Source organism: Arvicanthis niloticus, chromosome 20, assembly GCF_011762505.2.
Source record: "Arvicanthis niloticus isolate mArvNil1 chromosome 20, mArvNil1.pat.X, whole genome shotgun sequence".
Taxonomy (NCBI): domain Eukaryota; kingdom Metazoa; phylum Chordata; class Mammalia; order Rodentia; family Muridae; genus Arvicanthis; species Arvicanthis niloticus.
In genome coordinates, this window is record NC_047677.1 from 43,113,523 (window position 1) to 43,137,286 (window position 23,764).

Consider the following 23,764-nt stretch of genomic DNA (forward strand, 5'->3'; position numbering starts at 1 on the left):
TCCATTGTAGGGGAAAAACTTGAGGATCTAACTGGAAGGGAACTTGGCTCTGTCTTTTTTTTTTTTTTTTTTTTTTGATTTTTCGAGACAGGGTTTCTCTGTGTAGCCCTGGCTGTCCTGGAACTCACTCTGTAGACCAGGCTGGCCTCAAACTCAGAAATCCGCCTGCCTCTGCCTCCCAAGTGCTGGGATTAAAGGCGTGTGCCACCGCCCGGCTTGGCTCGGTCTTTAAATCCTCCTGCATTCAAAACACACAGTTCTGAGCAGTGGGTAGTGAGGTTTGCTGCAATGAAACACCAGGGCCAAAAAGCAAGCTGGGAGCGAAGGGTTTTTTTTTGACTTGCATTTCCGTATTTCTGTCACCATGGAAGGAAGCGAGAACCAGACCTCAAACAAGGCAGGAACCTAACTAAGGAAATGCCTTCAGGCCTGCCTACAATCTGATTTTAGAGACATTTTCTTTACTGAGATTCCCTCCTCTCATGACTTTAGCTTGAGACATAAAACCAGCCAAAGCGGGAACATACTAAACCCACATGAAAGAAGACTTTTAACTAACTTAAAAGTCTTTAAGTTGTGCTAACTTTAGGGACATCCAAAACTCTAGGCCATCAAACATATGAGAATTATTAGATTAGTATATTTTTCCAAGCTTTGGTTATTTAATTTTGATCACTCCCCCACCCCCATGTAGCCCAGGCTAGATTTTCCCCTTACTATGTAGCAAGTTGGTCTTGAACTCCATTTTCCACCTCCCAAGTGCTGGGATTACAGACATGTACCACTACATCTAGCTTCAAACCTCAGTCTCCTGACCAAAATAACTTCTGTGGATGCGAAAATACATCTCTTAACACAGAAGAGCCTGGGGCCAAGGGGCAACGAGGCTCTCCCTGCCCGGTTTCTCACAGCGCGTAGGTTTGGTTGCAGCATCCTCTCCTTAAACAGGGAACGACGGATTCTGCGTGACACTCAGGCCTCACTTTGCAGGTGACAAGTCTGAAACACAACGGAAGTAGGAGAGCTGCAGTAGAATCCGGGTCCCTTTCATCCCTGGACCCAGAAGCCCGAGAGTGAAACGCAAACTCGGGGAAATTTGAACCTCACGGCTCTCCGTATGGTCGGCCGTCTTCAGATTCCCGCGCTTTTTTGGGTGCGTGTTAGAGAGTTCCGCGCAGGCGCACGAAGCCGAGGCCACGGCTATGGCCGCCACGGTGGGCGAGGGTTCCGACATTGAGGAGGCCTGCCGGGTCAGTGGGTGCCCCACATATGGGAGCTGCTGATGGTTACTCCCCTCAGGGCGGGTCCAGTGCCTGAGATGTCCCTGTAGCCCTGAGGAGGCCAGGCCGGGAGCCGCGCGAGGGCGGGCCGGGGCCCGGGACACGAGGCGCGGTTCCCAATCATATGCCCAGGCCTTCAAGTTAAAAAGTCAAATTAAAAGCTCAGGTCTTAGGCCGGGAGGTTTCGGGGAGCCAGAGCCGAGGACTCACTTCTCTGGGTTCTGCCTCTGGTGTCTCTTCACGAGAGGGCCTGGTTGATGCCTACTCCCGGTGGACGGCCTCGTGTGGTAGCGTGGGTGTTAGGAGTCAGCAGAGGCCAAATGCAGCCGCAGGGATCCCATCCTGGAGCAGATCAGTTTGGGGCGCATTAACTTGCAGGCGGTAGGAATACGAGTTCGGTTTTCCCCCTTAAGTATTTCCATTCCTTCTTCTGCCATATTTGTTGTTACCGAATCAGAAGCTTGGTATGTTGCTCAGGCTGGCCTGCATCGCTTGGGCAAGCCTCAGTCTCCTGAGAAGGTAGGACTATGGGGGTGAATCACCACCCTTGACCCCGTCATTAAGGCCCTCAGTATGTAAAGCCCATACACACACACACACACACACACACACACACACACGCACGCACGCACGCACGCACGCACGCACAATACAAATCTATATTCATGTATATGTAACAGAAGGGATATTAGGTGCCAGGGGTAGTGGAAGAGGCCTGTAACCCAGCTCTAGGGAGGCAGAGGCAGGCACACTGCCGAGTCTACATAGTTCCAAAACAACCAGGGCTACACAGTGAGACCCTCCCTCTCAAAAAGCTAACAAAACCCTTAACACACACACAAACACAAAGGCACATATGTAAACACATTTGTGAGGCAATTATGAATGTAAGACGCATGAAAGAAGAGGCAGCAAGTTGATTCGGGATGCTAATTTTAGTCATTTGACGAGAAATACTACAACGCTAAGATCTACTTGTTCTTTTAGCACACAGAATCTAAAGAAGAATTTGTTAAAGTCAGAAAGAAGGACCTGGAACGGCTGACCACGGAAGTGATGCAAATACGGGACTTCTTACCCAGAATACTAAATGGGGAGTTACTGGAAAGTTTCCAGAAATTAAAAGTTGTAGAAAAAAGTGAGTCTTAACCTCATGTATGCTGCTTGTCTTTATGTGGGCAGGGGAGTCAGCTTTCAAATATTGAGCTAAGTCCAGGATTGCTAGCACTTGTCTGTCCAGATGTTTGACATTTGAGCAACATCTCAAATACTGATCCGGGACCCTGTTAAATATTTTGGGAGGTATTTGGAGCTTGAGTCAGCACCTTCCCAATTGGGGCTGGATTGCAATTTAATCAGCTTTTGGTGGGTAAAGGTAATTTCTCCAGTCACATTTGACTGCCCGCCCTCATAGTGTGCACCCCAAAGGCCCAAGTAATGTTTTGAGCTGTAAGTCCAAATAAGAAAGTATCTTTTCCCCCAATTATTTATTTACTTTACATCCTGATCGCAGCCCCTCTCCCATGCCAGTGTGGTGTGTCCTGTCATCCTGAAGGTATTGTCTTCTACCCCTCCCCCACCAAGAAAGTCTCTTTACTCAAGAATGTAGGTTTCTGAGCCAGACTTGATGGTGTATGTCTGTAATCCAGTACTTAGGTGGCGGAGGTATAAGGGTCAGGTGTTCATGATCATTCTTACCTACATACTAAATTCAAGCCTAACCTGAGAGTCAAGAAACAAGCAGTACCGTGATCTCCTTGGAAGAGGAGAGGGGCAACCAGGTTGCCTAAATAGCAAGCTAATAGGGATTGGAATATAGGTTTCTAGTTTGTGCATATGTACTTGGCCAGTTAACCAGCCCTATTCAGTTAGAAGGGTGAAGCAGGTAGAAGTTTGTGAAGCTCACAACTGTCTGGAACTCCAGTTCCAGGAGATTCAGTATTCTCACACAGACATGCATGCAGGCAAAATACCAATGCATGTGAACTTAAAAATAAGAAAAGAGAGGGGTAAATGGTTATGGTTACACAGAACCCTGCCCCATTCTTTCGAGTCTTCTGAGCCATTAACTTCTGCCTTGTACTATGTTCTGGGAGGTGGACCCCCTACAGACTGGAATGGGCAGGGCTGCTCAAAGAAGGCCTCCAGTGAACAAAGAGAGAGGGAGTGGGTGGGAGGGGCGCCAGACTGCCCTCTGCCCCTCTTGGTGGTTGGGTTGCATTCCTTCACAACAAGTGCCCCTCCCAGGGGCCTTCTCCACAGTCTACCTCTCACTGGGCTCCAATAACATGCTCTCCCAAGAACAAGTGACAGGGCTGTTGCCATTCTCTGGCTGTGTCACCGTTCTTTGTGGGGGCCTTACTCCTTCTGTCGCCAGTTATTGACTTCCTAACTGCCTCATTCTGCTCTCATGCTCAGCTGGCAAATTTTGAGACCAATTAGTGTCTGTGCATTTATTTCCAGAAAAGGGAAATGCTGCCTGGTAACAGAGTGCATTAGCCTGCTGGTTGCTTGTCTCACTGTAAAGCCATGAACCGGTGGTCTGCAAAACGTAGCAGGCTTTCATTCGTCAGGGATTAGACGCTAGTCTCCTTCCCAAGGCATTCTGGGGGCCAAACATGAACCTGGTAACTTGATAAGGTCAGACTGCAGGAGCTGTTTACTTGAGGTTTGTGGCCTTCCTGGGCTGTGTGTCCCTTCCCCATTTGTCTCTGTGATGTCTTCTCTGTCTCCTTTGCCTGTTCATCTCTCTCAAGACCAGCGGTGCTCACCCTCCCTAATGCTGCAACCCTTTAACACAGTTCCTCATGTTGTGCTGACCCCACCCCCCGCCCCAAACTTAAAGCTATTGCGTTGCTGCTTCATAACTATGATCTTGCCGCTGTTATGAATCGTAATGTAAGTATCTTTGTTTTCCATGTGTCATAGGTGACCTCTGTGAAAGGGTCTTTTGACTCCCGCACCCCCAAGGGGTTGTGACCCACAGGTTAAAAACTGCTACTCAAGAGCCTTTAGACAGTGCAGGTGCTTGAGGCCCAGCCTTGTCCTATTTCATCCTAGTCTCCCCAAGGCAGTCTCTGTACACATGTAGCTTTAGTCATTTTCTTGATGCCAGCGGCTACTGGATACATCCATTTCTCCAGCATCTGCCTTACCCTGACTCTTACTTGGCATCTTTTCTCACTTGTTCCTTGATCATTCAGACTCTAAATGTCCATCCTAAGCTAATCACGAAGCAGATCTGTATCTGACTAGATAAGGTTTATATCTCATTGACCATATATCAGAGGAATGGGAGGCATCTCACCAGGCCTTGGGGCCAAGCTTGAAAACTTAGGTGGTGTGGGAATGAAACAGTGTTTTATGTTATTCATTATATCCTGAATTCTCTGTGTATCCCAGGCTGGCCTCCAACTGTAGATATCCTGCTTCAGCCCCCTAAGTCCTTAGGCAATGTTTTGACAGCTCATAGCGAGGTGGGGCTTTGTGTAAAGAGACAACTAGAGGCTGAGCAGGAAGTGGACCCCGTCTCACTCGCTTGTAAACAGTGAAGTTCAAATAACTGTAGAGCACTGTTTAGACATGCCTTACCCGCACCGCGGAGGCCAGTGGGAAGTCAGGCTGTGTTTGTGTGCCACCGTAGCTCTTCAGGCCAGGTCAGGCTTTTCCTTCTGAAAGTGGAGGAGCCTTCAAAATGAATTCGATGAATAAGAAGTGAGTGGCCACTCCAAGAAAGGGGCATTGTGACATGTTCCAGTTAATGGGAGACATAACATTTTCTGTTTACTTGGCAGCTGGCTCTCTCTGTGCCTGCTATGGTAGCCTGACAAATGGCAGAGCATGTTTCCACTTAGTCAGCAAGATCATTTTTACTGTCTTCTGCCTGACTTGGACTGATCCCCCTGTGCTGCTTCTCACTGGCCTGCCCTGGTCCTCTCAGAGAACAGTCCTAGACCAGACACCTTGGAGCTGTACCTCCGGTGAGCTCTGGAGATGCCTTCTGACTTTATTAGCCTGTTGTCATCTCTGCTGTTTTGGTGGGGTCCTTGTACTTACCTCCTCTAGGCAGGGTCTACTGTTCCTAGCCTGGTCATTTTTGTCTGGTTCTATCATTCTACTGCTGGAGTTAAGCCGTTACAATAGCTGCTCCTTGTCCGTAGGTTAAAGACCAGCTAGCAAATGGCTGCTATGAATGCTAGGACCTAACTAGACCTTCCTGTGCCGGTGAAGCCTTTGTACTGATGGGTAAGCCTTGCCCAGAGCAGCTCTGACTACCCAGACATAAGACTACCTAGAAGGTGTTGTAGAACCTACATCTAGCTTTTGCTCTTGAATTCTCTTTCTTTTTTTTTCTTTCTTTTTTTTTGACAAGGTCTCACTTGATAGCCCTGGCTGTCCTGGGATTCTCTATGTAGATCAGGCTGGCCTTTCACTCACAGAGATCTACCTGTTTTTGCCTCCCACGTGCCTGAGCAGATGAGATAGGTATCAGATAGCATGCTGAACTTGATTCTGAGTTAGCATGAGTCCTGCCTGTGAGAAGCTGGGTAGGTAAGCAATGTCTTGTCTAAGCATCTTTAAAGAATCAACACTGAGGAAAAGGCACACTTTTTTTTGTAAAATATTATGATTTTATATGTCTGAGCATGTAGCTGGAATACGTGTGTGTGTGCCATGTGCCTGAGGAAATTAGAAGAGGGTGTTGGCTCCTCTGTTACTGGAGTTACAGTTGTGAGCTCTGTATAGGTGCCGGGAATTGAACCCAGGTCCTCCGAAAGAGCTACTCTCTTAATTCCTGCAAAACACCATTTATTTTAAGAAGGAAAAGGAAAGACGTGTGACAGTCACAAATGGAGTAAGGATTGTTTTTTGGATTCATCAGATGGTTTTCCTGCTTGTGGAGGACTCACAGACAGTAGAACAGTGGAGGTGGGATGTTTATGGAGGATGGGAGGGGTGTGGGTGAGGTCAGAGGCGATTGGAACCTCTAGATGGACTGACACTAAAATTCTGATCAAGTGGTGTGTTTTGGGGGATGGCTTGAATCTGAGCATCAGATGAGTTAGAAGGCTTGGTGGGGTGGAGAGTATCCCTCAGGGCAAGTCCTAGACTCCACTGAACTCCCTCTGACCAGATGGGTGGGATCATGAGAAAACATGATAGGTTCTGGTGATGAAGGAAAGGCACAGCCTTGTAGGTCGGGATCAAGCATGATGGGAATACGGATGGGCAGGACATCTGCGACATCTGTGTCCTACATGCTGACCAGCATTTCATTGTGTTTTCTGCAACAATAAATTACTCATCTGAGAACATTAGAGCACTTGCCTGGTTACATACCTGCCCCTGAGTAAGATCCCTAGGACACTGTTATTTCTCTCCCATAAGTCTCCGAGGATGTGGCAAGTTTGAGATGACTTAATCATTCTAAATGGTTTGCTTGGTACCGGTATTGTAGGAATTGTGGAGAAAGTGTTTTCCAGCTGGGAAGCTTCTTGAGCTCCTAGTGTGCTGGAGACAGTGTTCTGGCAGATTCACAGCCCAGCAGCTTCAGTTGTGGCTCAGGCACTATCACACAGCAAGCTTGGGATAACCTTGACTTGAGGTTTACTCAAGTCAAGCTGGAAAGTGTAAATATAAAATACTCCGTGAAGACATCATCAGTACTGGTCAGTGTTGAGCACTGGAGGAAGGGTCAGGTAAAGGAGGAGTCCTGCACTGTTCTTGATTGTGTTGAGGTCTCAGTTGAGACGGAGAGTGAGAGCACTGGGGTTTTCGGTTATCATCTGAGACCATCCGGCTCATAGGACAGAGACCATGACTGAGCTCTTCTATAGTTGTCTATAATACAGTGAGGACGGTAGAGAGTTAGCTGAGTCCTGGGCAGAGCCAGCGTCAAGGAGCAGAGCCTTCAGAGGTTAAGGAGCTTGTTTGGTAGTTCTAGCAGGGGGCACAGCTATTTATATGTCCTTGGCCGAAGAATGGTCTTCCTCGATCAGGGAAGGCTGTCCTCTTCAGCTGGATATTTAGGAAGGGATGCCCATGGAGTGGTGAGGAAGGACGTGCCTGTTTACCCAGCCAGATGACCATCCAGAGGGTGCGGTAAAATACCAAATCCAGACTGTCCTTACATCCAGGAGTCCTGTGACTTCAGATGGGACAGGATGGTTGGGATTTTTAGATACTACTAGAACATCCTGTGAGCTTGAGGATCTCAGTCCACAAGGGCCCTCTACTGGTTACTACAAGAACCTACAAGTACACCAGATGGTTGTCATTTTGGGGAATAATAGAAAAAAAAAGAAAGAAAGAAAAACAAAGACAGAGTAAGGGGAGGTGTTCACAGATGGCACCTAACCATAAAATTCCAGAGGGTTGGCTGGGGGAAGCCAAAGCAGCTTTATGAAGGAGTAGACTTAGGGGACAGTTAAGAGGCATCCTAGAAGTAGTTTATTCAAGAGAGAGGGGACAGCATTTGGTATGGTAGGCAAATGGATTTTAGTTCAGCATGTTGGAAAGTGCAGGTTGTGCAGTGTGCAGTCCACCCACCATGGAAATGAATTTAGACTAAGTTATTTAGGTCAGACTAAAGCAGTATTCAACAAGTAAACGTGTGTGGTCATCTTCTGTGGCTCACTGGATTATTCTGTGCACCTGAGATCCTTAACAGATCTTCTGGAATAGTGGCCCAGAGTTTGGTCTTTAGCTCTGGAGCCCTTGAGCTACTGCAACAGCTTATTTCTGGGAAACTTGTTGGATGTAGACTCATTCTGGAGGTGTCTGTTTGCTTTGGAGAACCATGTGAGTAGGAATGCCTCACAAAGGGCTGACAGTCTCAGGAAACCCTGGCAAGTTGCAGAGGTATCTGTCAAGTATTTTCCTGAAAAGATATCTTCAAGTATAAGTATAGTCCCCAGGTCCTCAGAACGGGACTTTGGAAAAGGGTAAAATGAGGCCTGTTGGGCTCTAGTCCAATATGAGGTTCTTGTCAGTAGAGTTTTAGATGTGGTCACAGAGAGGTCTGTGGAGATATAGGGCGTCCAGAAAGGGGAGAGAGTGTGAAGAACAGGCCGTGTGCAGGTGGAGGTAGGCTCTCTCAAAGTGCTTCCGAATCCAGGGAATGTGGGGCAGAAAGAGGCAAGGAACAGGTCTGCCTGTCAAGGTCTCACAGTGAGTTTGGCTCTGCTCACACCTGCACTTGGGTTTGGAAGTCTGCAGACCGTGAGACATACATTCCCTGTACTGGGAAGGGAGTACACCACCCAGACCTCAGCTCAAAGTAAAGATGGAGCTTGTCAGCATTGCACTCATTTCTCTGAGGCTTCCCGAGCGCTGGGAAGGGAAAAGCTAACCGTTAGTTAAAAGTATTTGTGTTTTCAGACAGCTCTTGTGGTTGAAAAGTATTTCACATTAATGGAAAACAACTGAAGACGTGCTATAGACATGCCAGGTAACGAGAAGAGAAACTGGACCCCAGTGTGATCTGAATGTTTTTGATCTGCATTCCAAAAACCAGCTACCAACACCACCAAAAAATTTCAAACTCAAACCTATCAGGCTATGTGTGGCGCACAACTGTAATCCCAGCCCTGGGGAGGGTGAGGCAGCTGGATTCTGGAAAATACAGTGAGACTCTGCTCTAACCCCCACAAACAAAGCCAGAGCTATATAAAGGTAGTTGTTCCAGGGTACTGCTGTTGAAATAGTCTGTGGCATAGATGGCTTCCCTATATTCCTAGTCTGTCTAGTGTGCCACCTTCTACCCACTTATGTCACCAGAGATTCTCCTGTTTTGAGTGCCAAAAGCAGTTAGGCTGGGTAACAGACACCCTGTTTTCATATAGAGTTTGTGTAAGATGTTTCTGTTCTGTGTATCAATCATTGCATTGTCTATATTATTTCTGTTTGTAGACTTAAAACATTTGCAAAGGCAATATATTTCTTGCGGTTTTTTTTTATGTATTGTTTTTAATGACTGTTTCAGAAATGCTGTGTAGACCAGGCTACCCGGGAACTCCTAGAGATCTGCTTTCCGCCTCCCAAATGCTGGGATTAAAGACATGCACTACCATTCCTGGCCAAAGGCAGTATATTTCCCCTGTCCCCTGACCCCCAGATAGGGTTTCTTTGTATAGTCCCAGCTATCCTGGAACTCAATATGTAGACCAGGCTATCCTTGAACTCAGAGATCAGCCTGCCTTTGTCTCCTGAGTTCTGGGATTAAAAGTGTGCACTACCACAACATGACTTCACTACCACCACCTGACTTAAAAGCAGTATGTTCTAAAGAGAGATCTTCTGTTTTAACTGAAGGTTTTTTTTTCTGACCAAGCAGAAAGGTGAAGAAAATATTAAAAAAGTGATACTCGTGTGAAAATATTTAGGTAGTGTCTACACCATTTCATATCCTTTTCTAAGCACTTGCAGTGCAGCATAAAACAGGATGATCTCATGGCCTAGCAGTGGTGGTAGGTTGCAAGCAATGGTCCCATCAGGCCACTAGGCGGTGGTCTGACACAGCTGATAGACTGGTGTAGGGATGGACAAAGTCTCTTGAGCAGTGCGGCCTGGAATTTTCTGGGGTTCCATATTGTGACAAGGGCCTTGTTGAGCCTGTTGCTTTGGTATGAAAACCTGCAGCAGTTTACATAAAGCTACACAGAGAAGAATTTACTATGATGAAAGTGTTGGGTGGTTAAAATTGGTTTCTATATATTTTTACATGACAAGGTTTGTAGAGATTTAATTACCTACCTCCTTTTGACTGTGTTTGAGTAGCAAAGTTTAATAATAGAAGCAGACTTTAGGAGTTAGTTGCAAAGAGAATATATCAAACCTACTGATAGTTTTAGTTATTTAGTTTCTGTCTGGTTATGTGGTATGCATTTCATAGTTCACATATATTTATAATGTACATATGTGTAGGTATAGGTAACATTGAACACGGTTACATGTATATTCAACAGTTATTTTAAGGCATAAAGGCCCATTGCTCTTTGGTTTCATGGGTGGTCAGGATTAGTGAGACAAAGGAGAGTTCATATGGTATGACATACCTGAAAAGTCAGGGAAGAGAGCTCTGACGTAGGGGAAAATAAATAACGCAGTGCGGCTTGCATGCTTCTAGGAAATGTGAAAGGGATCTTGCCAGCCAGTTTAATAATCTCCAACTTGTTGTTGATCTTTGGGTTCTAATCTTCCTTCTTGGACAGGGTCTCAAGGAAATGTAGACACTTTCCTTGTTCTTTCTCCAGAATGCTTGGGATGCCAAGTGGCTCCAGGCAGTCCCTGGGGCTTTTTGTGTAAGTGTCCCTTTGCCTTTTCAGACCTCTGGAGTACAAAGCCTGCCCCTCCCTTGCCTGCACATGATTGGTCATCAGCCTGTAAACCTTTTCTCCTTGAGGTGGAGGCATGTATGGTCTTCACATGTTCTCAGAGGTGCTCCCTTACTCGGGCACCGTTCCCTGCGTTTGTGCTCTTTCGTCCACTGTGTTCCCTTCCTGCTGCTAGTGACAAGAGCTGAGGCTGCTGACTTGGAGGAGCTGGGTTTGAAGTATGATTTCCTTAAAGCCTCACCTAGGAACCTGGTTAGAAAGTTAATTCCTTGGGCTGGAGAGATGCTTGCTGCTCTTGCAGAGGACTGGGATTTGGGCCCAGCACTGCTAACCCACAACGGTTTGTAACTCCGGTCCCAGGGGATCTGACACCCTCTCCTGGCTTCCATTGGCACCAGGTGTGAACACAGGACAGATACATATGTGCAGGCAAAACATGCAGAAAAGAAAGGATTTTTTTCTTTTATGCGTATGTGTGAGTGCTTGTATGTATGTTTGTGCACCATGTTCATGCTTGGTACTGAGGAGGCCAAAAGTGGGAGTCAGTTGCAGGAAGTTTTAAGCTGCCAGTTAAGTGGGTTCTGGGAACAAAACTCTGCAAGAGCAGCCACTGTTCTTAATCACTGAGCCATCTTTCCAGTCCCCACATATAAATCTTAGAAAAAGAAATGTACCTTCTCTTTACCCCTTCCTGAGGAGCTACTAGCAGCTATGGGTCTTAGGAGGAAGGGGAGTCATTCTCTTCAGTGGTATAGTCACTGGTGAGTCGCCTGTGCTCCATCTTCATACCACAGGAGTTAAACTCAGAAGGTCATAAAACCACCCAAGCTCAACAGCGGCCACAAGCCATGGGAGTAAGAGGAGGCTTCTTGGCAGTAAGGTGACCATCAGGAAGGGGAGGGGCATGAGAGTGGATAATGGGGGGGAGGGGCCAAATGTAGTAGATATGTCCATGAAAGCGTTAATAGGAAAGAATGACCTTATGGAAAAGAAATGTAAGTTCTGAGGTTCACCTAATGAACTCATGGAATCACAAACTCCACACACCAGGCCCAAGCCCCCTGGGATCCTAGCATATTAGGCATATATATATATATATATATATATATATATATATACATACATACATACATACAAAAAAGTTTGATTTCTTAGCCTTGAGATCAGACTCTTAAAATTTTGAATTAAGTACCCAGTTTTTTTCAACAGTGGTATTTCTGCAGTGTGACGGTATTTAAAGTTGATAATATGCTTCTCGTTGGTTTATTGATGTGGGTGTCTTTTGAGTTTTTTGTTGGCCATTTGACTCATAAGCTAAATGCTGGTGGAGAGGAAGTGTTACGTCGTCACTACCCCCTCACTGTAGTGTGTTCTTGTCTTGATCTCGGCTGCTTCCCGCCTCCATTGACTACTACTGCAGTTGTTCCATTGAGTCAGTCTGCCAGTTGGTGGGACTTGCTCTGTGAGTCAGCTCCTGCTGGCACCAGCCACTCATGAGATAGATGCCTTCTGCTTTTTATGGCACAGACACACGTTTGTGCCATGAGATAGTCAAACTTCTCAGCTCTGCCTTCAGTACTTTAAATAACTCATTTTCTTGAAGCTTTGAGTACCCGTCTGGCAGTAAATGAGGTCTTAAAATCACAAAGTAAGATAACAGGAGAGTTTCTTCAGAACTGGAGGCAGTTCAGTACCATGTTGTGCTTAGTGTGCATGGGATGGGGTTCACTCTCCAGCATCTATTCCCACCTCCCTCCCCACAACAAATACTTCTAGTATGGCTTGAAAAATGGAAGAGAGCTTAGACACAGAACTATAAGAATGTTGTATGTGGTTTGATATGTCTTAAGTTTTTTTCCTGTCTCTTCTAGACCTGGAAAGAAAAGAACAAGAATTAGAGCAGCTGAGATTGGACCGTGAACACTTCAAAGCCCGGCTACAAACTGCACAGGCAGAGAGTGGGAGGGAGAAGAAGGTAGGCTCTTGGGCAAGGTGACTGCAGGGGCTGGGTCCAGATGCTGTGGCTTTGCTGCCTTTTGCTCCTGAGGAGCAACTGATCTCAGTTGTTTTCTCTGTTAACCCTCAGGAGGGTCAGTTAGTTGTATATTTTGAGTAGGTTGAAGTAGGTGAACTCTCTTTTTTTTTTTATTTTTTGAGACAGGGTTTCTCTGTGTAGCCCTGGCTGTTCTGGAACTCACTCTGTAGACCAAGCTGACCTCAAACTCAGAAATCCACCTGCCTCTGCCTCCCAAGTGCTGGGATTAAAGGTGTGCATCACCACTGCCTGGCCTGTAGGTGAACTCTTAACAGAGTTTATAACCATTTAACAGGTAGATCATTCACTTCCTTTTAGTGTATTTTTTTTTTTTTTTGTACATTTAGAGTCCGTTGGTGTGAGAGACTGTGTGCTGTGAATGTTTGTGTGTATTATGCAGGCTTGTGTATGCTTCACTTTGTATAGAGCTCAGAGGACCACTTGTGGGAATTGGTTCTTTTTTCCCCATGTGGGTTCTGGGTTGGTGGCAAGTACCTTTACCCAGTGAGCATCTCACTGGCCACCCTTTAACTTTTATAGTTAAAAGGCTGCTTTAGCTGAACATGATGGCTCACACCTTCAATCTCAGCACTCAGGAGGCAGAGGCAGGTGGATCTCTGTCAGTCTGAGACCAGTCTGGTCTATATAGAGAGTTCCAGGGCAGCCAGAGCCACATAGGGAGACCCTGCTCAAAAAAAAAAAAACAAAACAAATCTGCTTTATTGTACATTCTTATAACATGGTAAGAATCTGGAAGCAAATAACTTAAAATTGGTGAGACACTGTTAGAAATATTTCTAATTAATTTGGTTATGACTTACTGATACTTAGAAAATAACTATGTTTTATTTTATTATTGGGGAAACTATCTTTTTCTTTATAAAAATTATTTTATATGTACAAGTATTTTTCTTGCATGTATGTCTGTCTGGCATGTGTGGGACTGGTTTCCCCAGAGGCCAGAAGGTGTCAGATCCCCTGGAACTGGAGTTCCAGGTCACTGTGAGCTGCCATGTAGGTGGTGGAACTGAACCCAGGTCCTCTGCAAGAGCAGCAAGCACTTTTAACTGCCAAGCCACCTCTCTAGCCACTATAATATTTTTTGAAAATATTTTTACAATATTTTTAGTAGATGACATATATTAATTCATCTACTATAAAACTAGTTCTGTGCTTCCACTTGTAGAATTTTGGGCTTGCATATCCTTGTATTTTAAAATAATAAAGCAATAGTAGTGCAATTACAGCTAGTATGTTTTGGATATCTGTTACTATCATGTGTTGCTATCACAGGTAAATCAGCAGGTATTACTGTTGTACAAGAGACTGGATATCTGGTCCAGGGCCATACTGCCTGTGTACTAAGGAATTCTGAATGTTTGTGACTGTAGTAGAGGTTTTGAAAACTGGTAGAGTTGGCTTATATTTTAATACTGAGCAAGCAGAATATGGTTTATTCTTAAGCCCGGATTAGGTTTTGTGTGAATTACACAAAGTTGAAGTTTTAGTTTTGCTATATCCCATATATATTATGAGATCAGCTCATAAATTGCAAGGCAGTCTGGTTAGTTTCAGACTAAACATTTTTTAAAAAGATTTATTTTATACATGAGAATACACTGTCACTATCTCAGACACACCAGAGGAGGGCATCGGATCCCATTACAGATGGTTGTGAGCCACCATGTGGATGCTGGAAATTGAACTCAGGACCTCTGGAAGAGCAGTCAGTGTTTGTTCTTAACTGCTGGGCCATCTCTCCAGCCCCAGATTAAACATTTATGGTCTAGATTTTGACTAGTAGGCAAGAAGGAATTGGTAGACATTTAAAACAGAGTCTACTTTAATCCCAACAGTCAGAAGGCAAGAGCAGGCAGACTTCTGTGAGTTCAAGGTCACCCTGGTTCACATAGTAAGTTCAGGACAGCCACAAACAGTGAGCCGGGTGACAATGAATTCTGTGAAATTGTGAGTGAAAATGAGTTTCTCCTTTTGATTTTTTCCTTCTAGGTATTTGTCACAGCAATAGAAATACTCTGCTTTACACAGAGTGTTAGTGCTTGCGAGCAGGGCCATTGCTGTGACTAAACCTGGCCATGCGGTTTGCAAGCTTTTGGAGCTAGTTTGTAAGAGGAATTTGGAAAACTGAACATATGAGCTTTTTTTTTTTTTTTTTTTTTTTTTTTTTTTTTTTTTTTTTTTTTTTGAGACAGGGTTTCTCTGTGTAGTCCTGGCTGTCCTGGAACTCACTCTGTAGACCAGGCTGGCCTCGAACTCAGAAATCTCCCTGCCTCTGCCTCCGCCTCCAAGTGCTGGGATTAAAGACGTGTACCACCACCACCCAGCTAAGCTAGAGAATCTTAAACACTGTGAGTTTAAACACCATGAGTAGAGCTTAGTCAGGGTTGTGGGAGCTGGGAAGGGACATGCAGAGCAAAGACTGCCGTAAGGTTGGCGTGGGAATTGGGGTCTCATTCAGTTTCATTATGACAGAGAACTTGCCTATCTTGTGTCTGTGCTCTAAGACTTTGTGAGAGCTGAGTTCAAAGGTACCTAGCTGAGTAATCTTAAAGAAGAATTGTATTTTTAATTAAAATATTGAAGCCGGGCAGTGGTGGTGCACGCCTTTAATCCCAGCACTTGGGAGGCAGAGGCAGGAGGATTTCTGAGTTCGAGGCCAGCTTGGTCTACAGAGTGAGTTCCAGGACAGCCAGGACTACACAGAGAAACCCTGTCTCGAAAAACAAACAAACAAACAAAACCAAACAAACAAAATTTGCATAATTTCCATTTTTCTTTCTTATGCTTCATCATGTCTCCCACCCCTGTTCCCTCTCAAATTCATGACTTGTTTTTCTTTAATTATCATTGTCCTAAACAAACACACACACACACACACATACGCACACACACGTGTAGTGGCTAAAATTAAATCAGCGGCACCCAATCTGTCTTGTGTTACAGAGCTGCCATATTCTCGACTAGGCTAGGCCTGAGGTCAGGAGCTCAGTTCTCGCTGCTGTGGCTTAAGCCACCGGCTCAGGCGGGCCAGAACACCAGTCCTGGCAACCATAAGACACCAGCATGGGAGATGGCTCTGCCAATCTTCCACACTGTTTCCACAAGGTTGGGCTGAGCTCAGACCATCCCGCCATCCACATGGTACCTGGTAGAAATGAGACTCTAATGCTTAATTAGTATCTAATAGCTTTATATGTTTGGTAATGCTCAGTTAACCAGATGTTCACACAATTAGAGGTGTTTCCCAATATCTAACCTAAATATAAGCTGTTACCCAGGACTGCTCCCAATACATGCGTGGTTTTCCATCGCTCCATTTCTGCCTCCCCAGCTCCTCCTCTTCCTTCTCCTTCCTCTCCTTACTCCTCCTCTTCCTCTCCTTATTCTTCCTCTTCCTCTCCTTACTCCTCCTCTTCCTCTCCTTACTCCTCCTACCTTAGCTCCTCTTAACTTGTGGGGAAAGTTTCCTGCTACACACACATATACATTTATAAGTGTATAAATGAATAAATATATAAATGCAACTTGCTGAGACTGTTTATTGTTGCTTGTATATGATTCTAGGGTTGACCACTTGGCATGGATAGTCAATTTGGGGTCTCTTTCCTGAGGGAGACTAATTCTCCCTCTCTCGGCACATGTAGGTTGCTTGTAGTTTTTCATTTAGGAGTAGGCACTGTGAACTTTCCTCATTCACATTAGTATGTCAGCTGATGTTGGAATCGTTCAGGTCTTTTTAAGGCAACCATCTTGTACGTACTACAGTGGTATAGCTTTCCTGTCATATTTAGAAGAAACAGTTGCACATGGTCTTTGTGGGTCTGCTGTTCTTACATTTTACCAGTCCCCTGGAAAAGGAAAATTTAAGACAAGTCTAGCATTCGGGCTCTCACAGGGTTTTGTTGCCTACTTTTAGCCTGATTTACAGTGAGCACTGAAGGCGAAAAACAGGGTAGAAAAATTTAAAAAGCTGGCTTGAAAAAAAATCACATTTAAAATTGGGACCAATAAATGGATAATCATTAGAGATTAGCAGCACTGTGTGTACCGGGACAATAGAACGGGTGCAGTGATGGCAGAGAGCACACTCACTCTGCAACCAAGAGGACAGCCTGGTGTCAATCTCAGCACCCAGGAGGCAGAGGCAGGAGGATCTCTGTGAGTTTGAGGCCAGTCTGGTCTACGTAGCACACACTGGAGATCAAATCTTGGTCCTTGTGCATGTTAGGCAAGCTGTAATATAGTCATGCCCTGCTTGAGTTCTTCCAACCTTAGTTACCCAGATACTCATAGTCCAGCACGGCTTAAGATTCTGTGAATATTACTTATGCATGATCCTGGTGGAGGAAGTCATAAGACCAGAATGACTATAGACACAGGGAAGTAAAGACTATGCTCAGGAGTGTTGAGATGGGATCTGGACTAGAACAGTCAATGAATTTGTCTTCACTGGGGCTTAGCTACATCTTAAGCTAGTGGTAGACTTTGCTGTCCTCCATCTGGTGCTGTGTATGCAAGACAGCTCATACAGGCTTCCACTCAGATTTCAAGGAATGCTGGGAAGGCTGGATGATGTGTGACAGAGGTGAGAGTACTTGGAGGTAGCCCTTGGGAGAGCAGATGGAACAGAGACTCCAGGATGCTGAAGACGCTACAAGTGCAAACTGTCTGCCGAGGGAAGCTCTAGACAGTGAGCAGGGCCAGTGGGGATGGGCTCCCTAAGCCTTTTGGCACCCAGATAATACCACCGCGTATCTCAGCCATGGAACTGGAGGCGTTTACATTTGCTCTGCTGAGTCCTATTTTGCTGTGGTCTCCTTGGTCCTTTTCTTATGCCCCTTTCGGATTTTTTTATTCTACTGTGTACTTGGGATATGCAAAACTTTCTTTTTGGCCTTATAGGGGCTCACAGGTGAGAACTTGTCTTGAGTCTCTGGAAACTGTATTTGTCTCATAGAACAGTGCTGGAACTATTGAGGTGCTGAGAAAATGAACTAAAGTACTTTAGAGTATACATAGGATGGTTCTGTTATGTGTTTTTAATTATTGCTATGATAGCCTTGTTGCTATCTTCGGGAATTAGGTATAGTTTTAAGAGATGTGTTTGGCCGGGCGGTGGTGGTGCACGTCCTTAATCCCAGCACTTGGGAGGCAGAGGCAGGCAGATTTCTGAGTTCCAGGCCAGCCTGGTCTACAGAGTGAGTTCCAGGACAGCCAGGGCTACACAGAGAAACCCTGTCTCAAAACACCAAAAAAAAAAAAAAAAAAAAAAAAAAAAAGATATGTCTGGGTGTTAGGGTGTTAGGTTGACAGAGGGTGCACTTGTGATAGTTAATCTTGATTGTCAACTTGGACTGAGAAATACCAAGGACATTTGGGTACATTTCTGCTGTGCTTGTGGAGGTGTTTCTAGTGATGATTAAGTGGGGAACGGCTACTCTGAATCCTGCTTGTGTCATATGACAGTCTGAGAACCCAGATAGACAAAAGGGCAAGAAAGAGAAAGCATGGGCCCATTCTCTCTCTCTGCTTGCTGGTGTCCATGAGGTGAGCAACTCTGCTCTGCTGTCCTGTCCTGTCCTGTCCTGTCCTGTCCTGTTCTGTCCTGTCCTGACTACAGCTGTGGAACAGTCTGACTGTTCTACAACTGACTGCCCTGAAACTGTGATGGAAAAGACATTTTTTTGTCCTTTTACATTGTTCTGTCAGGCATTTGTCAGTGATCAAAGACTAACAATTCACCAGCTCAGTGCTGAAAGACTGGTGGGTGGACACACTGTGAGCAGGCATGTCCCACTAAAGGGGGTGGGGAACAAGGCCTTGGTTCTGATCTCTGGTACTGAATAGAGTGGGCATGATGGTATACACCTCATACTTGGAAGTTGGAGGCAGGAAGGTCAGAAATTCAAGATCATTCTCTGTTACATAGTGACTTCCAGGTCTGCCTGTTTAAAAAACAAACACAGCAACAGCTGTGCCTGTACCACAGCACCAAGACCTTTTGCTGTTGCCAGGACTCCTCCCCTGGCCACCCTCGGCACTCTAAGAGCAGGTATCCAGTCCCAACTCTTTTCTTCCAGTGATTCAACCACGTTGCTGCATTGAAGGAGAGGAAGTGACTTCAGTACAGCTTTAGCAAAGCCCTGGATAAGAGTCCTCACCCCAAAGGGGCACAGGAACTGCCACTTGCTCAGCATGCTCGCATTTTAGATGCTATGCTTTTCTTACATATCAGGTTCAGTCATTTCTGTGTTTTCATAATGATTTTTACCCATACTGAAGTACTTACTGGCAGTAATCTAATTCAGTCGCCTAGTTGCTGGATTCTTTCCTGGTTCCTCAGCTCTAAAATAAGCTTCCAGTCCTGCCTCATGATCTGTACAGGCCTGGGCAGGGACCACAGACAGTGCTACAGAAAAGACAGCTGCAGGAGACAAGTGGCCTTATTATAGCCAGCTTGTTTATCCCTGATCAACCAGTGAACTGTTCAACTTAACTGCAAATAGAGAAACAGTCAAAGCTAAACCATCCCCTCATTTCCAATAAGGTGAGCGTATGAGCGTCCTATGGCAACGATACTACTTTGAGTGTTGGAGCCCTGGCCGTTCTGTCATGCAGTACAGGTGCTCACTGAAAGGCAGCCGCAGCCGCGCTTCCTCCTCTCGCTTATTTATTTTATTTTGAGATGGGGTCTTGCTATGGAGCCTGAGCTGCCTTCAACTCTGTGTAGCTTAGGCTGGCATTGAACTCTTGATCTTCCTGTCTGAGCCGGCCTCCAAGTGCTGGGATGAAAGGCATTCAGCAGCATGTTTGGCTCCATGCACCTTTATCTCATGCCGTGTACCTTTCCACATTAGCAAATCAGCCAAGACAGAGACTGTCAGTTTTCTGTTAATATTTTATTTTCTCTATTTTTAATTTATTAGGAAAGAGTTGCTACTTTTAGCATGTTAAAAAGGAAGCTGTTGGAAACATTAATTCAGTGATTCGAGAAACTTTTAAAAGTTTATTTATTTTTAAGTCTCTGTGTGTGTGTGTGTGTGTGTGTGTGCGTGCGCGCGCCTATGTGAGTTTATGTGCACCTTGTATGTGCAGATGCCCCTGGAGTCCAGAAGAGTGTCAGAGTCTCTGGAACGTGAGTTATAGTTTGTTGTTGTTGTTACACAAGAATGGAACCCAGGCCATCTGTAAGAGCAGTGTGTACCCTTAACTGCTCAGCCATCTCTCTAGCCTTTCAAGAAACCTCTTAAAGATAATTACCCAGTAGTATAATCCAGCTAAAATATGAAATGAACTATAGAGAAATTTTACAAGAGATCTTTATTTGATAATTGTTTTAAAAGTTAAAACAATATTTTATGCAATATTCATCCATGCATATAGTACATTTGGATCCAGTCCATCTCTGATTCCTTGGTCCCCACTTCCTTTCCTATCCCGCGGCACCACTTTGACTCCTAGCTTCATATGTGCTCTTGAGCTTGCACATGCTCTCTCGCTCTCATGCTGTACCCCCTCCTCTCGTAATACCCAGAGTCCCCTTAGTGTGGTCTCATGTGCACAGTGTGAGACCATCGACAGGAGCTTGGGTAGTCTCTCAGAGCCTTATCCCTGGAGAAAATGATTCTTTTTCCTCTAGCAGCCATCAGTTGCTAATAGCTCTTCAGATAGGGGTAGAATCTCATGAGTTCCTTCCCATCCATGCTGGGATTTTGGCTGACTTGACTTTGTACAAGCCTTGTGCCTGTAGCCCCAGCTCCATGTGTTCATAAATTCATGTGTGCAGCTGCCAGCAGATACTGTTGCGATTCAGATTCTATTCATCTAGGCTCTTAAAATTGTTCTGCTCTCTCTTCCACAAAGGTCCCTGAGTGGTGCGGGGTGTGTGTGTGTGTGTGTGTGTGTGTGTGTGTGTGTGTGTGTAGGGAATATAGATGTCCTATTTAGAGCTGCACACTCTACAGTATTCTGCCATTGACAGGTATAGGTCTCTGAATCAGTTGCCGTCTTTACAAAGAAACTTCTCTGATGAGGGCTGAGAGATGGACTAATCTTTAGGTATAAAGATAAGCACTTAGGGGCAGGATGGTGTCCTCCATTGCGTTTGTGCCACCTTACACTAGTGGCCTATCTTGACAGGCCAGTCATTACTGTAGTTTTAGGGGTCACAGCTGAGTAAGACTAATGACGTTTTTCTCCCACTGTAGTATTCACAGAACCCAATACTTCATCGCTGTTTGGTTGGATTATTTGTCCTCTTTCAGATACAGTTGTCCCTCAGTATCTGAGGGGAATCAGTTCCGGGCCTCTTGTGGGTAGTCCTAGGGTGTTCAGGACCTCTTGTGGGTAGTCCTAGGGTGTTCAGGATCTCTTGTGGGTAGTCCTAGGGTGTTCAGGACCTCTTGTGGGTAGTCCTAGGGTGTTCAGGACCTCTTGTGGGTAGTCCTAGGGTGTTCAGGACCTCTTGTGGATAGTCCTAGGGTGTTCAGGACCCTTCTGGGAATAAGTTTAGTATTTGCATGCAACCTACACATATATGCCTAATTAAGTTATTTGTGCTCTCTAATTCAATGTAAATGCTGTATAAATGGTTACTGTACTCCGGCTGGAGGATGGCTTGTGGGTAAAGTGCTTGCTGTATGAGCGTGAGGTACTGAGTTCAGCTGGGAGCACCTACAAAAAAGTCTGCTGGGGTAGCTTCAGGCCTCTGTTGGCTGACTCAGCGGATCTGGAACCGGTATGGTGTGCGCGGCAGGCTTCATACAAATTGGATGCAGTTTTTCTCAGCCTGTGGCCTCCCTCCTTTGCCCCTTGACAGAATATTGCTATATATTCCCCAGTTCTGTCCTTTGACTCCTGAGTGCTAGGATTATGTGTATACTGCCATGCGTAGTTGAAGTTGGAAGGTTGAAGTTTACCTTATTTTAAATAATGGATCAGGATCTTGTTGTGATATATTTTAAAGTTCTGCACTTGCAGTTTCAGATAAATGGGTTTATTGGGTATGTAGTAACCAAAAGGGAAAGAACCAAATAGCAAGTAACATATGACATCATCAAACATGACTGATGTGAGCCTGACTGAGAGCAAAGGGAGCATCATCCAGTGGAGGCTTCAACATTCAGAAGAAATGCAGCAGGGAAGAAGCAGCTAGCTGGAACCACTGGCTGGGAGGCCTGCTGTCTAATGCAGTGCCTGCCTTCCCAGTGCAGGCATATCAGCCTATGGGTCAGCAAGGACAATCTCTGTAGGAAAGCTTCACCTTCTAGCTGTTCTCAAGGACACAGTGTTTTTCATCCCTGTAGCTACTTGCTGTTTTTCTTTGCCCCTGTTACAGAGCTGGGGAGAGAGTGCTGACCTAGGACAGGGCATTTTGGAGGACATGTGACATAAACATGTTGAAGTCTGAGACAAGGGGTGGGGCTCTCCTTTCCCAGTATGCTTTCAGTAAGCTTAAAAAAAAGCATGACACTTTATCATCATGCTGCTGTGATGTGACACAGCCCAGAATTGCTGGGGAAGAGAGTAGCAGTTGTAGATCAGTTCCTATCTGTGGGAAATGGTCTTGATTGCCTTGATCTGTGTGGGATGGAGGACCCACCCTGAATGCAGGTGCTGCCATTTCATGGTCTGGATCCAGAACTGTAAGAGTGAAGGAAACGAGCTGAGAACAACCAGGTTCGGGTGTATTTATTACCTCCGCTATTGACCACGGGTGTGATGGAGGGAAGAAATGAGAACAAAGGGTAACCATGCCTGTAAATGCCATCATGACACCCATTACTCTGTCTTTCAGTGTCGTGACATGTGTCCACGAGTCCAGACTGCATGATCATTAAGTCAGATGTGAAAACCAGATACCTTAAACTTAGATTCTTAGAAGTTTTTAAATCGGTTTTTATTATATATGTATGGGTATTTTACCTGAATGTATTTATGTGTGATCCTGGTACTCATGGATGCCAAAACAGGGGTCAGAATCCTGGAACTAGAGTTATAGACATTGTTAGCCACAATGTAGGTGCTGGGAATTGAACCTGTGACCTCTGTAAGAGCAGTTAGTAAGCACTGAGACATCTCTCCAGTCCCACCCTAGTAAAAAAATCCCCTTTATTATCAAATATTGACTTCTTTAAAAGAAAAAAAAACCTCAATCATCTAGTATAATTTGAATTGTGGTTGAACTAATTCTCTTTGATATAAATGAATTTACCTAGGTTTTTATAATTTTTGGTTTATTCCTCCCTCCTTGGTAGTGCTGGGGGTAGAATCCAGGACCTCATGTATGATAGGCAGGTGCTCTATAACTGAGGGAAATTCCCATCCCTGTTCTTCTCTCAGGAAATGCTGTCTCCTTAAAGGGAATTTTAGCACTAGAGAAGCATGATCCAGAGGGAGGATGAGAACTCCTCGGATGTACTGACAAGAGGGCCATCAGGAGAATGGCTCTCTTCTTCCCTTAATGATACTGTGAGACTCTGGCCCAGCTGCAGCTGTTCCAGGGCTGCTGGAGGGAGGGCCAGGAACCTTCCCCGGCCTCCATGGTCTTGTTATCCATGTGCTGAGCCTGAGCATGTCTGGGGTACCCACCTTCACAGCTTTCCTGCCTGCTCTTAGGTCTTGTGTGTGATCCGATGTCATTTCACAGCTACTCGTGATTTTCATGTTTCCAGCACCTTTGATGACCCTCTCATGAGGAGTTCCTCATGATGTTTTTCTAGAACAGTGGTTCTCAACCTTCCTAACACTGCAGCCCTTTAAGATAGTTCCTCAGTGTGGTGGTGACCCACAGCCATAAATTTATTTTGTTGTTACTTCACAACTATAATTTTGCTACTGTTATGACTCATAATGTAAATATTTTTGTTTTCTTATGGTCTTAGGTGACCCTGTGAAAGTGTTGGTTGATCCCCCACAGAGAGATTGCGACCCACAGGTTGAGAACCTCTGGCCTATAGGGACCTTTTTACAATTCTTTTTCTGAACCCAGTGTGGTATCTGCCAGTTGACTGACTCTTTGGCCGCCACAGGCTCCCTGATGAAAGGTGCTGTGTAGTGCAGACTGTGTGTCAGGCTGCTCCAGTCTGCCAGCA

General features: G+C 45.3%; 1 protein-coding gene across 8 annotated transcripts in view; it reads left to right on the forward strand.

Annotated features, from left to right (window-relative positions):
* Hsf2bp (heat shock transcription factor 2 binding protein) overlaps positions 1–23,764 on the forward strand; it is a 79,899-nt gene that overhangs the window by 763 nt on the left and 55,372 nt on the right. For 3 of the 8 annotated variants that reach the window (XM_034524211.2, XM_076916734.1, XM_076916735.1), the window contains exons 2-4: positions 991–1,153; positions 2,268–2,418; positions 12,487–12,590. In XM_034524211.2, the coding sequence (XP_034380102.1) occupies positions 1,118–1,153; positions 2,268–2,418; positions 12,487–12,590 (291 nt within the window). In that variant the 5' untranslated portion in view covers positions 991–1,117. Of the gene's footprint in view, positions 1–948; positions 1,251–2,267; positions 2,419–5,455; positions 5,526–12,486; positions 12,591–23,764 lie in introns of those variants that run through there. The other 5 variants (XM_076916732.1, XM_076916733.1, XM_076916736.1 and 2 more) reach the window with 4 other exon arrangements.